Source organism: Callithrix jacchus, chromosome 3 (genome assembly GCF_049354715.1).
Source record: "Callithrix jacchus isolate 240 chromosome 3, calJac240_pri, whole genome shotgun sequence".
Lineage (NCBI taxonomy): Eukaryota > Metazoa > Chordata > Mammalia > Primates > Cebidae > Callithrix > Callithrix jacchus.
This window is the reverse complement of record NC_133504.1, coordinates 129,822,546-129,835,974: the sequence shown is the minus strand read 5'-3', so window position 1 is coordinate 129,835,974 and position 13,429 is coordinate 129,822,546. Positions and strand designations below refer to the sequence as shown.

The following is a 13,429-nucleotide window of genomic DNA, read 5'->3' as shown; positions in this document are numbered from 1 at the left end:
CCCAGGAAAAGTTCAAGGCTGCAGAGAGCTATGATAATATCATGGTACTCCATCCTGAGCTAAAGAGTGAAATCCTATCTCAGAAAAGGAAAAATAAATAAATAAATTCATATTTTAAAACTTTCACAAAGATAAAACTATGAATAACATCAAATATTTAAGAAAGAAACAATACTGACTCATAAACAATTCAGGAGAAAAGAGAAAGATAAAATACTGAACAACTCATTTTACAAGGCAATATAAACACAGAGGAGAACGCTTATTTTGAACACTTATTTCTTAATATTCATTTAAAGTTATGAATTCCCTCTAATACTATTTTAGCTAAATCTCACAAGTTCTGATAATTCATATTATTGTTTTCATTTGGTTCAGAATATTTTGCATTCCCAACATGCTTTCTTCTTTGGTCCAAAGTAATTTAGAGTCATTGCAGTGGACCTTACCTTTAGAGCAGAATGTCTCAAAAGGGACCATATTTACCCTCCTTTAAATTTTAAAAAGAGAAAAAACATACAAGATTCTCAAGAAATATGAAATTGAAAAACAAGGAGAATGATTCTTGAGTTGGGAAACAAATGAAGAGAACCCTCTGATCTACCCATTTCCAGGATGTGGCACACAGGGGAAATCCTCAGTTGAGCCAAAGCTGAGTATTCAGGAAGACCAAGGTGGTTAGAATTTACAAGGTAAAATACTGAATGGGAGACAGTTACACAGAGAAAACTTGAGAACGTACAGATCTCTCTTAAGCATTCAATCAAATATTTGAACAGAGACTGTGTTGTGAGAAAACCAGAGAAAGAACCACCCAAAGCCTTGAAGGGGAATATCCTCCCAGTCACACAGGACCTAAAATAATGCCTGTACCTATCAGCCAGAGTGGAAAACCTGCATAAGTAATAGAACATAGTAGAGGAGAGAAGAATTTTGCCTCAGAAGGGAAGAAAATTAGTTACTGACTATACTTTGCTAGTCTTTATTGTTTCCACAGCTCCTCAGATCTCTAAAAATAAAATTAGTTTGCATTTTTTTAAATAGTTGCTTTAGCAGGAGTGTTAGCCTTCTGTGGCTTATTGCATCCTACCTAGAAGAACCTCTAGCATAACCTTGATACCAAAGCCCTGTAAGAACATTTTAAGAAAAAAAGACAATATTGGGGCCAGGCGCGGTGGCTCACACCTGTAATCCCAGCACTTTGGGAGGACGAGGCAGGTGGATCACGAGGTCAAGAGATCAAGACCATCTGGTCAACATGGTGAAACCCCGTCTCTACTAAAAATACAAAAAAATTAGCTGGGCACAGTGGCGCATGCCTGTAATCCCAGCTACTCAGGAGGCTGAGGCAGGAGAATTGCCTGAACCCAGGAGGCGGAGGTTGTGGTGAGCCGAGATCACGCCATTGCACTCCAGCCTGGGTAACAAGAGCAAAACACCGTCTCAAAAAAAAAAAAAGAAAGAAAATATCAAATAAAGCTTTTCACAAAATATCTCCAAATTCTAAAGAAAGTCAACGGGAATACAGAATTCCCTTTCAAGAATAAGACTTGCAAACAACTAAAATATACCTAAGTATATTGTGCATACCTTCATTCATTAAAATATTAAACCTATACCAGCTCTCCTTTATCACTTACCTCTTTGCTTGGTGACTGAATACAAGTGTCTTTTATTTTGGGTGTTGAATAAAGCACTGATTTTATAGAATCTGTACTAAAATCATTGGCAAGACCTAAAACAAAAGTACAAAATTTTCAAAAACAAGATATACCATAATATTTATTAGTTACAATTAAAAGTAGCTGTATATGGCATGTGAAGAACCATCTGTTGACTCATTGACCGCAATTAGCTTAAGTAGAAACATTAATATTCAAATGTTTCTGAGAAGCATCAAGAAATAAAAAAAACAAACAAAACACCTGAAGTATCAATATATGCCAGTTCTTCTTTCAGAGCTTGTATAGAAAACATTCTTTTCTATCATCTGCCCCTATTTCTTTGGCTGGCTTACTCTTATTCCAATACCTGCTGATGCTAATCAGTACTTGGAAAAGTATTTACTATAATTCATGGCTTCCTTAAATAGGCATATATATCACCAAAGACTATCCCCAATTCTCTGACGATTTCAAGAATTCTACACATCTATTTTCATTATATGAAGTATTTTTTCTGGCTGGGGGCAGTGGCTTACACCTATAATCCCAACATCTTGGGAGGCTGAAGTGGGCAGGTCACTTGAGGCTAGGAGTTTGATACCAGCCTGGCCAACATGGTGAAACCCGGTCTCTACCAAAATAAAAACAAAAATTAGCCAGGCATGGTGGCACACACCTATAATCCCAGCTACTCGGAAGGCTGAGGCAATACAATCTTCTTGAACCTGGGAGGCAGACACTTCAGGGAGTTGAGATAGTACCATTGCACGCCAGCTTGGGCAACAGAACGAGACTATGTCTCAAAAACATAAATTAATATTTCTTCTTGTGTATGGTAATTATGTATGGACTTCCAGATTACAGCAATCTAATGTGAACTAAAGGGGATGGCCAATTATTGTCAAATTATTGTTATTTTTGTCAGTATTATCCTAACTATGCCAGAAGCATTGCACCTGAACTCAAAATTCTAGGGAAAATACTTTACGTATATTTAAACCCTAGAACATATTTGCTGCATTTGATATTAATTACCATGACAAACTCATATTTTCATCCACCTAACCCTCAAATTCCATCTTGAAATGAAGCCTTACTTTTTTCTTCAAAACAGTCTTGTAAGATTTCCAGAACATTCTGTCCTTGCTCTGTGTTAATGTCCCGTGCCCTAATAAAGAAAGAGAAAATATAACCAATCATTTTCAGAAGATATTTGTTTATATTACCATCTATCTGAAAATTCCAGATCTCATTATAAAATCTTAATTAACTTAATATGTAAAATATCTTTACCATCCGAAGACAAAACAAGTACTTGAGGGTCTATGAGTTCCCTCTAATGAACTCCTTCTTTCCTAATAAGAATTATTATATCATAATCTACATTAACAATTACATTTCTTAGTTGAATAGCCATGGCTAAAGCCTTGTCTAAAGCTGTTTTAGATTACTGCTGTACCTCAACACAAATTTTTTTGAATGAATCCAATCAGTCCTGAAATGCTTTTTTAACAGACTTTACAGTTACATTTCCAAGTAACATATTCCTCCCTATAAGTTCTCAAATGCATTTTTGATTCAGTATCATTAATATTAACAATTTATGAATCAATGTAAATTTTAATTAAAAATTATATTGAGCGTATAGATTCACATGCAGCTATAAAAAATAATAGAAATTCTTTGTTCACTTTACCCAGTGCTCCTCAGTGCTGACAGTTTACAAAACTATAGCATATTATCACAACCAGGATGCTGATATTGATACAATCTACCAATGCTATTCTGATTTCTCCAGTTCTACATGTACTCATTTCTGAGTATGTTCATGTTTATGTGTATTTATTTCTACACAACGTATCACATCTGCATGTTCATATAAAACCAAAGTCAAGATACTGAATAGTTCCATCATCACAAAGATCTTCTATTGTCCTTTAATAACTATAACCACCTTTCTCTCTCCTCCTTCCTGCCTCCTCTCATTCCTAACCTCTGGCAACCACTAATATGTCCTCTAATTCTAAAATTCTGTCATTTGGAAAAAATTAAACATAACTAGAATCATATAGTATGTATCCTTTGCCCTGGCTTTTTTCCCTCAACACAATTCTATGGAGATCAATCCAACTTAAATGTATCAATACTTCTTTGCTATTTAGAGAAAAGTAGTGTTCCACGCTATGTGTACACCACAGTGTTCAACCATTTACCTGCTGAAGGACATCTGGATTTCAATCAGTATAAAATTTTGACATGCATCTCTAACAGGGTTGTCAAACTTTTGCTTAAAAGCCAGACGGCAAATATTTTAGGCTTGTAAACTATACGGTCTCTGTCACAACCAGTCGATTCTCCCATTCTAACCCAAAAGCAACCACAGACAATATGTAAATAGAGGCATGCCTGTACTCCAATAAAACTGAAACAAAACCTGTGACAAAACATTTGGCTAGCCTACTGGCCAAAGTTAACTGATCCCTCATCTACAAAATTTCTATTATTCTTGAAAGCTTGAAAAGTACTATATATGAAGTAATTAAAGATTGTGAGCCACAATGCATTATCAGGTCATCCATCATCAAGTTTTATAACTGAAACATCTCAGAAATCATCCAGTCCAATAATTATCATCCAAATATATGCATAAAATTACTTTTGTAGCTTTGCAGAAATACACATATTTGGTCACTTACCACAGACCAATTTAATAAGATTTTCCAGGGTGACTGAGATAATTCTGATATGCGAATCTAGTTAAAAAACACTAGCTGAATCCTGTGCCCTCATTTTGCAGATAGGCAAACTGAAACCCAAATTGGTCAAATGGCCTGCCTCAGTTTGTAAACTTAATTAGTCTTAGTGGCTGGCTTTCTATCAGAATATAGGTCACTATCATAAATTCTGCCCTTGACACCAGCCCAGAATGCCACCTACAGGTGCATTTATTTCCAACTATAAACACACTCTTGCTATTTCGTATTTCATGGATGAGATCCAAAAAGATAGATTTGTCAAAGGTGATAATGCAGAGAGTCACTATTAAAACACAGGTTTTAGTCTAGACAACAGTTTTTTCAAAATTTATCAAATTCATCTTTTCTCCCCACTTGTCATTATTACCTTAGGGTAAGCACCTCCATCATGTCTAGACTCCTACAGCCCCTTTCTTAAGCTACCTTGTAAACATCAAACATCTTTGCTTTTTTAAATGTGTGTGTGTGTGTTTACATCAGACAGCCCTTATTCCACAGAAGATTTAGGACAGCTTATTCAAGTCTATAATAAATGCCTAAAGTCTTAACATATACATTTTCTGGCTCAATCCAACTCATATGGTCATTTTCCACTAATACCCGACATATTCACCTTCTTAAATCAGGTCTCTCTGCTACTGAAAAATAAATGTATTCCTGCTTTGGTTCCTTTTTAAGTTACTTTCTACGTCTGCAATGTACCTTAGCTTAGTCTTTAAATCCCTATTCAATATCCACTTAAGTTATACTACAACTTTAAAGCTTTCCTTAATATCAACAACACAAAACCCTTATTTCTGACATGGCTGTCTATACTGCAAGTTAATGCCTAATTATATATAGGCCTACTCTCTATAATACAGAAGTCATTACTTCAGTATTAAAAGTAGAAATTTTTGCCCATTAAATTATTTCACAAATGTACATTTTTCCAATAGAAATGAAAGCTTCTTGTAAGGAAAAGAAAGCATTTTTGTGCCCCATTGGACCTACTAAAATCACAGCTCAGTAAACAAGATGTTATTCACAATAATATCGTCACTTTTAAAAACATGCTTTTCATCCTATTACTATTAAATATTTAACTAAAAAATTTACTTTTAACAGGTTTTACAATTAAAAGGACCAAAACAACCCAAATAAGCACCCAACAAATAAATGCATGACAGCATATATTATTTTTCTTTTTGCCCCACTGAATAAGCTACATATTTCTAATTTAACCATTTGATTCATGCTACAAAATCCTCTTCCCATGTAGTCAGAATTGAGACTGTCTCTTCCTGGTTCCACCACTGTATCAGGTGGATTTCTTTTTTCACTGCCACAAAGTCACTGCACTGCTTGCATTAACATTCCTCTGTTAACATAAAATAACTAAGATGACTACTCTTAAGTGGGCAAAGAAATCATTATTTTAGTCAGGTGATAGTTTTTCCTTTCTTCATTTAAAAATCTACTATGTAAAGATGGTAATAAAAATAATCTTCAAAGTTCAAGTATATAAATCACCTGGAAGGTCGACAAAATCTTCTTCTGTAGTCATTTTTGAGATGATCCTGAAAAAGAAGTAAATCACCAACACAAAATATGAGTTGCTGCCTCCATAAGTCATTCACAGCTTGCACCTTTTAATAGGTGTCTTTCAGAAGACTTTGTCAGTAACTGATGCCCCATAAATATCAGCCACAAGAACTGCATATAAGGCCACCACTTTGACAAAAGAACTGAAAATGTCAGATTATTTCCAAATACAGTTGTTACATAATCTGCTCCTCCCAACTAGCGAGTGTGATGCAAAGGCACACTTTTAAGGCGTTTCACTACTCCTACTATGGGCAGCAAAGTATTTGGAGGCCTAGGAACTGCAGCTAGACTAAAAGGCAGGAATCACAAGCACCTCTCAAAACTAGGACGTCGGCACAGACGAAATGACGACATGAAAACTTAATAAAAGTACAATAGATTAACTCTGGTTATCGACAAACGATCATACTTCCTTTCAAAAATTCCTGCGGCTTTCCCACTGAAATCCGTCAGAGACCACAGACCCAGCCGAGAGTTTCCTTCTCCTACGCCTCGGGCGCCTGTGCCCCGTGCCCCAGCCAGGCGCTCAACCGCTCGCCTGCAGCGCCGGGGCCCGCCCTTACCAGACCCGAGGCAGCCATGTTCCTGCCCCGCTGAGCTCGCGCAGAAGTCTGAGGTGGAAATCCACACGGGCCACAGCTCCAGGAAGTCGAGCAAGAAACTAGTCGCCGGACTACGAGGCGGCGGCCAAGCAACACCTCTAAGTTGAAGGCGACGGCGACAACAGCTACGGTCCGGAAGGCGCGCGCTAAAAACGCAGCCCGCCCATTGGCTACGCCCTCAACAAACAAACACTCAACGCGAGCCGGGTTTGAACCGGGCAGCACATGCGCAAAACCGGTCGCGCCGTCCAATAGGAAGTAAGCGGTTAGTGGTCTCGCCCCTTCAGGCTCCTGGCCAATAGCCCTGCCGCCCGCAGCCCCGCCCTCCCTGCCTCCGGCTGCTGGGTTCTTCCCACCTCCCTTCCTCAGCTCCAAGCTAGGGGCGGGCGTGTGACTGGGCCTTTGGAAGGCACGGTCGTTGCAACCGCACCTTGTGCCCAATGTAAAACTTGAACAGAAAATGAAACACCTCATATTCTCACTCATAGGCGGGTGATGAAAAACGAGAACACATGGACACAGGGAGGGGAGTACTAAACACTGGGGTCTACTGGGGGGAAAAGGGGAGGGCCAGTGGGAGGGGGAGGTGGGGAGGGATAGCCTGGGGAGAGATGCCAAATGTGGGTGAAGGGGAGAAAGGAAGCAAAACACACTGTCATGTGTGTACCTACGCAGCTGTCTTGCATGTTCTGCTCATGTACCCCAAAACGTAAAATGCAATAAAAAATACAAAAAAAAACTTCTCAACAGTTCTATTTAATACTTGGAAGAATGAGAGGTAGAAATTGCAGACGACTTTATTTGAATAGAATCTTTTCTTGAAGAAATTTTTCTAATGCAGATTCGTCGGCAACGCCCAGCCCATCTAAACATCATCTCTGAAAATAACTGAACTCTATAATAATAGTGATGACGGCTTGTATTATTTTTCAAAAATGTGGGTGATAATTTGGTGATGCATTGTCAACAAATGACCCACGTAAATATCTATCATTTAAGTATGATGCACTGAAAAGAATTCTATACAGAAAACTGAAACCTGCCAGCCATTGACTAGCTGTGTCATGACAAAATTGTGTCACCATTCTGGGTGTTTCCGTAGTGATAAAATGGAAGTCTAAATTAGGTGCTCGGAAGACTTCTTCCTACCTGACTAGTGTGTTACTCTATGAAGCTGTGTCTTATTTTATTTAAGTAAAAATTTACAAGAAAAATTTAATCAGAAAATAGTTTACTAATTGAATAAATACCTTAATCAAGAGTGGAGCTAATATATTTTTAAAACATGTAGTGCTTTAACAAATGCTGTCACCTATGAAAGCCAATTTTTTATTCTATATTTATTTTTTGATAGGGAAGAAAGGAACCATGAACTCTGAAAATGGGCCTGGATTGCACTACATTTCATGAATTCTGCCATCATGGGCAAGTACGTTATCTGTTCCTTAATTCTCTTGTCTGCAAACAGAATAATATTAAAATGGTTGAGATGTTATAATTAAATAATTCCTGTTAAGATCTAAGAACAGTGTTTGGAACATAGTAAGAATTCAATAATAAAGCTATTGGTGTCATTGCAAGGACTTTTTTTACTATGTTTGGCAGTTTTGCCAGTCAGTTTATATTATATATAATCTATTGCTGTCACATTTGGAATAGATAATAATAAACACTAACATTTCCTGAGTGCATACACTATGCCCAGTTCCGTAAATGCTTTGCATGCATTGAAGAGAGCAATTAATATTTCTGTTTTATAAATAAGGGCACTGAAACACAGAAAGATAAGTATCTTGACCAAGATCACATCACTGCTAAATGGTAGAATGTAATATTATCCCAAGAATATTTGGGATAATATTTGTAAAATATCCCATCTTACAAATCAAGATATTTGTAAAATATCCCATCTTACAAATCAGGCTTCTGTGATAGAGTGGGAATGACTTGCCAAACTAAGTTCATACAGCTTGTAGGTGCCCAAACCAGGATTCAAACCTGGGTCCCTCTGACTCCAAAACCTGGACAATGGTTTTTATACTGTGAGAACCTGATCCATTAAAACACACAGAAATAACCTTGCTGATCCCAACATTTTATATATATATATATTTTTTTTTAACTGCATTTTAGGTTTTGGGGTACAGGTGAAGAACATGAAAGATTGTTGCATAGGTACATACATGGCAATGTGGTTTGCTGCCTTCCTCCCCATCACCTGTATCTGGCATTTCTTCCCTTATTATTGTTCCCCAGCTCCTCACCCCTCATTGTCCCTCCCCTAGATCCCCGCCACCACAGACCCCAGTGTGTGATGCTTTCCTCCCTGTGTCCATGTGTTCTCATTGTTCACCACCTGCCTATGAGTGAAAACATGCGGTGTTTGATTTTCTGTCCTTGTGTCACTTTGCTGAGAATGATGGTTTCCAGGTTCATCGATGTCCCTACAAAGGACACAAACTCATCATTTTTTATGGCTGCATAATATTCCATGGTGTATATGTGCCACATCCAGTCTATCATCAATAGGCATTTGGGTTGGTTCCAGATCTTTGCTATTGTAAACAGTGCTGCAGTGAACATTCGTGTGCATGTGTCCTTATAATAGAACACTTTATAATCCTTTGGATATATACCCAGTAATGGAATTGCTGGGTCAAATAGAATTTCTATTTCTAGATCCTTGAGGACTCACTGCACTGCCTTCCAAAATGATTGAACTAATTTACACTTCCACCAACAATGTAAAAGTGTTTCTATTTCTCCACATACTCTCCCGCATCTGTTGTCTCCAGATTTTTTAATGATCACCATTCTATCAAGCATGAGATGCTGTCTCAATGTCATTTTGATTTGCATTTCTATAATGACCAATGATGATGAGCTTTTTCTCATATGTTTGTTGGCCTCATATATGTCTTCTTTTGTAGAGTCTGTTCATATCCTTAGCCCAGTTTTGAATGGGCTTATTTGTTTTTTTCTTGTAAATCTGTTTTAGTTCTTTGTAGATTCTGGATATTAGCCCTTGGTCAGATGGGGAGATTGCAAAAAATTTTTCCCTTTCTGTTGCTTGTTGATTCACCTAATGATTGTTTCCTTTGCTGTGCAGAAGCTGTGGAGTCCCATTTGTCTATTTTGGCTTTTGCTGCCAATGCTTTGGGTGTTTTAGTCATTAAGTCCTTGCCTATGCGTATGTCCTGAATGGTTTTTCCTAGGTTTTCTTCTAGGGTTTTTATGGTGTTAGGTCTTATACAAGTCTTTAATCTATCTGGAGTTAATTTTAGTGTAAGGTGTCAGGAAGAGGTCCAGTTTCTGCTTTCTGCACACTGCTAGCCAGTTTTCCCAACACCATTTATTAAATAGGGAATCCTTTCCCCCTAGCCAGTTTTCCCAACACCATTTATTAAACAGGGAATCCTTTCCCCCTTGCTAGTTTTTTTCAGGTTTGTCAAAGAATAGATGGTTGTAGATGTGTGGAGTTGCCTCTGAGGCCTCTGTTCTGTTCCATTGGTCTATATCTCTGTTTTTGTACCAGTACCATGTTGTTTTGATTACTGTAGCCTTGTAGTATAGTTTGAATTCAGGTAGTGTGATGCTTTCAGCTTTGTTCTTTTTGCTTAGAATTGACTTGGCTATGCAGGCTCTCTTTTGGTTCCATATGAAGTTTAAGGTGTTTTTTTCCAGTTCTGTGAAGGTCATTGGTAGCTTGATGGGGATAGCATTGAATCTATAAACAACTTTGATCAATATGGCCATTTTCACGATATTGATTCTTCCTAACCATGAGCATGGAATGTTTCTCCATCTGTTTATGTCCTCTCTTATTTCATTGAGCAGCAGTTTATAGTTCTCCTTGAAGAGGTCCTTTACATTCTTTGTTAGTTGTATTCCTAGGTATTTTATTCTCTTTGCAGCAATTGTGAATGGCAGTTCATTCTTAATTTGGCTCTCTTTAGGTCTGTTATTGGTGTATAGGAATGCTTGTGATTTTTGCACATTGATTTTGTATGCTGAGACTTTGCTGAATTTGCTTATCAGATTAAGGAGATTTTGGGCTGAGAAGATAGGGTCTTCTAAATATAAAATCATGTTGTCTGCAAATAGAGACAATTTGACTTCCTCCTTTCCCAACTGAATACCCTTTATTTCTTTTTCTCACCTGATTGCTCTGGCTAGAACTTCCAATACTATATTGAATAGGAGTGGTGAGAGAGGGCATCCTTGTCTAGTGCCAGATTTCAAAGGGAATGCTTCCAGCTTTTGCTCATTCAGCATGATATTGGCTGTGGATTTGTCATAAATGGCTTTTATTATTTTGAGATACGTTCCATCAGTACCTAGTTTATTGAGAGTTTTTAGCATAAAGGACTGTTGAATTTTGTTGAAGGCCTTCTCTGCATCTATTAAGATAATCATGTGGTTTTTGTCTTTTGTTCTGTTTATGAATTACGTTTATAGACTTGCATATGTTGAACCAGGCTTGCATCCCCAGGATGAAGCCTACTTCATTGTGATGGATAAGCTTTTTGATGTGCTGCTGCAATCGGCTTGCCAGTATTTTATTGAAGATTTTGGCATCTGTGTTTGGCCTGAAGTTTCCTTTTCTTGTTGCATCTCTGTGGGTTTTGGTAGCAGGATGATGTTGGTCTCATAAAATGATTTGGGAAGAATTCTCTTTTTTTGGATTGTTTGGAATAGTTTCACAAGGAGTGGTACCAGCTCCTCTTTGTATGTCTGGTGGAATTTGGCTGTGAACCCATCTGACCTGGGCGTTTCTTGGTTGGTAGGCTTTTAGTTGCTGCCTCAACTTCAGTCCTTGTTATTGGTCTACTTAGGGCTTCAACTTCCTGGTTTAGGCTTGGGAGGATGCAAGCGTCCAGGAATTTATCCATTTCTTTCAGGTTTACTGGTTTATGTGCATAGAGTTGTTTGTAGTAATTTCTGATGGTGGTTTGTATTTCTGCAGAACCTGTGGTGATATCCCCTTTATCGTTTTTTATTGTATCTATTTGATTATTCTCTCTTTTCTTCTTTATTAATCTGGCTAGTGGTCTGTCTGTTTTGTTGATCTTTTCAAAACACCAGCTCCTGGATTTATTGATTTTTTTGAAGGGTTTTTTTTTTTTGTCTCTATCGCTTTCAGTTTTGCCCTAATCTTAGTTATTTCTTGTCTTCTGCTAGGTTTTGAGTTTTCTTGATCTTGCTCCTCTAGCTCTTTCAATTTTGACAATAGGGTGTTGATATTAGATATTTCCTTCTCATGTGGGCATTTATTGCTATATATTTTCCTCTAGACACAGCTTTAAATGAGTCCCAGAGATTCTAGTATGCTGTGTCTTCATTCTCGTTGGTTTCAAAGAACATCTTTATTTCTTCCTTCATTTCATTGTTTATCCAGTCAACATTCAAGAGCCAGTTATTCAGTTTCCATGAGGCTGTGCAGTTCTGAATTCTGAGTTCTAGCTTGATTGCCCTGTGGTCTGAGAGACTGTTTATTATGATATCCGTTCTTTTGCATTTGCTGAGGAGTGATTTACTTCCAATTATGCGGTCAATTTTAGAGTAGATGTGATGTGGTGCTGAGAAGAATGTATATTCTGTGGATTTGGGGTGGAGAGTTCTGTAAATGTCTTTTAGGTTTGCTTGGTCCAGTTCTGAGTTCAAGTCCTGGATATCCTTGTCAATTTTCTGTCTGGTTGATCTGTCTAATATTGACAGTGGAGTGTTAAAGTCTCCCACTATTACTGCATGGGAGTCTAAGTCTCTTTGTAAGTCATTAAGAACTTGCCTTATATACCTGGGTGCTCCTGTATTGGGTGCTCCTGTATTTAGGATTGTTAGCTCTTCTTGTTGCATTGATCCTTTTACCATTATGTAATGTCTTTCTTTGTCTCTTTTGATCTTTGTTGCTTTAAAGTCTATTATATCAGAGACTAGGATTGCAACTCCTTGCTTTTTTTTGCTCTCCATTTGCTTGGTAAATTTTCCTCCATCCCTTTATTTTGAGCCTTTGTGTATCCTTGCATGTGAGATGGGTTTCCTGGACACAGCACACCAGTGGGTTTGGCTTTTTATCCAATTTGCCAGTTTGTGTCTTTTGATTGGGGTAGTTAGCCCACTTACATTTAGGGTTAATATTGTTATGTGTGAATTTGATCCTGCCATTTTGATGCTAGCTTGTTGTTTTGCCTGTTAGTTGATGCAGTTTCTTCATTGTGTCGATGCTCTTTACCATTTGGTATGTTTTTGGGGTGGCTGGTACTAGTTGTTCCTTTCTATGTTTAGTGCTTCTTTCAGGAGCTCTTGTAAAGCAGGTCTGGTGGTGACAAAATCTCTGAGTAATTGCTTGTTCATAAAGGATTTTATTTCTCCTTCACTTATGAAACTTAGTTTGGCTGGATATGAAATTCTAGGTTGAAAGTTATTTTCTTTAAGGATGTTGAATATTGATCCCCACTCTCTACTGGCTTGTAGGGTTTCTGCTGAGAGATCTGCTGTGGAGATGGGCTTCCCTTTGTGGGTAATCTGATCTTTCTCTCTGGATGCGCTTAGCATTTTCTCCTTCATTTCAACCCTGGTGAATCTGACAATTATGTTCCTTGGGGTTGCTCTTCTTGTGGTGTTCTCTGTATTTCCTGGACTTGAATATTCATCTGCCTTGCTAGGTTGGGGAAGTTATCCTGGATTAATATCCTGAAGAGTGTTTTCCAGCTTGGATTCATTCTCTCTGTCACATTCAGGTACACCTATCAAACGCAGATTAGGTCTTTTCACATAATCCCATGTTTCTTGGAGGTTTTGTTTATTTCTTTTTACTCTT

At 37.8% G+C, this 13,429-nt stretch overlaps 1 protein-coding gene across 9 annotated transcripts in view; it reads right to left on the bottom strand.

Annotated features, from left to right (window-relative positions):
- Nucleotides 1–6,814, bottom strand: part of CENPC (centromere protein C) — an 81,076-nt gene extending 74,262 nt beyond the window's left edge. For 5 of the 9 annotated variants that reach the window (XR_004740907.3, XR_013533097.1, XM_054253320.2 and 2 more), the window contains exons 1-4: nt 6,571–6,814; nt 5,933–5,979; nt 2,762–2,832; nt 1,641–1,735 (exon numbers count right to left, since the gene is read on the bottom strand). Coding sequence is in view for 3 of the 9 variants with exons in the window: in XM_054253320.2 (XP_054109295.1) it covers nt 1,641–1,735; nt 2,762–2,832; nt 5,933–5,979; nt 6,571–6,588 (231 nt within the window). In the remaining 6 variants the exon portion in view is untranslated. Of the gene's footprint in view, nt 1–1,640; nt 1,736–2,761; nt 2,833–5,932; nt 5,980–6,416 lie in introns of all 9 variants that reach the window. The other 4 variants (XM_035293632.3, XM_078367141.1, XR_013533098.1 and 1 more) reach the window with 2 other exon arrangements.
- Between the last annotated feature and the right edge of the window lie 6,615 nt (nt 6,815–13,429).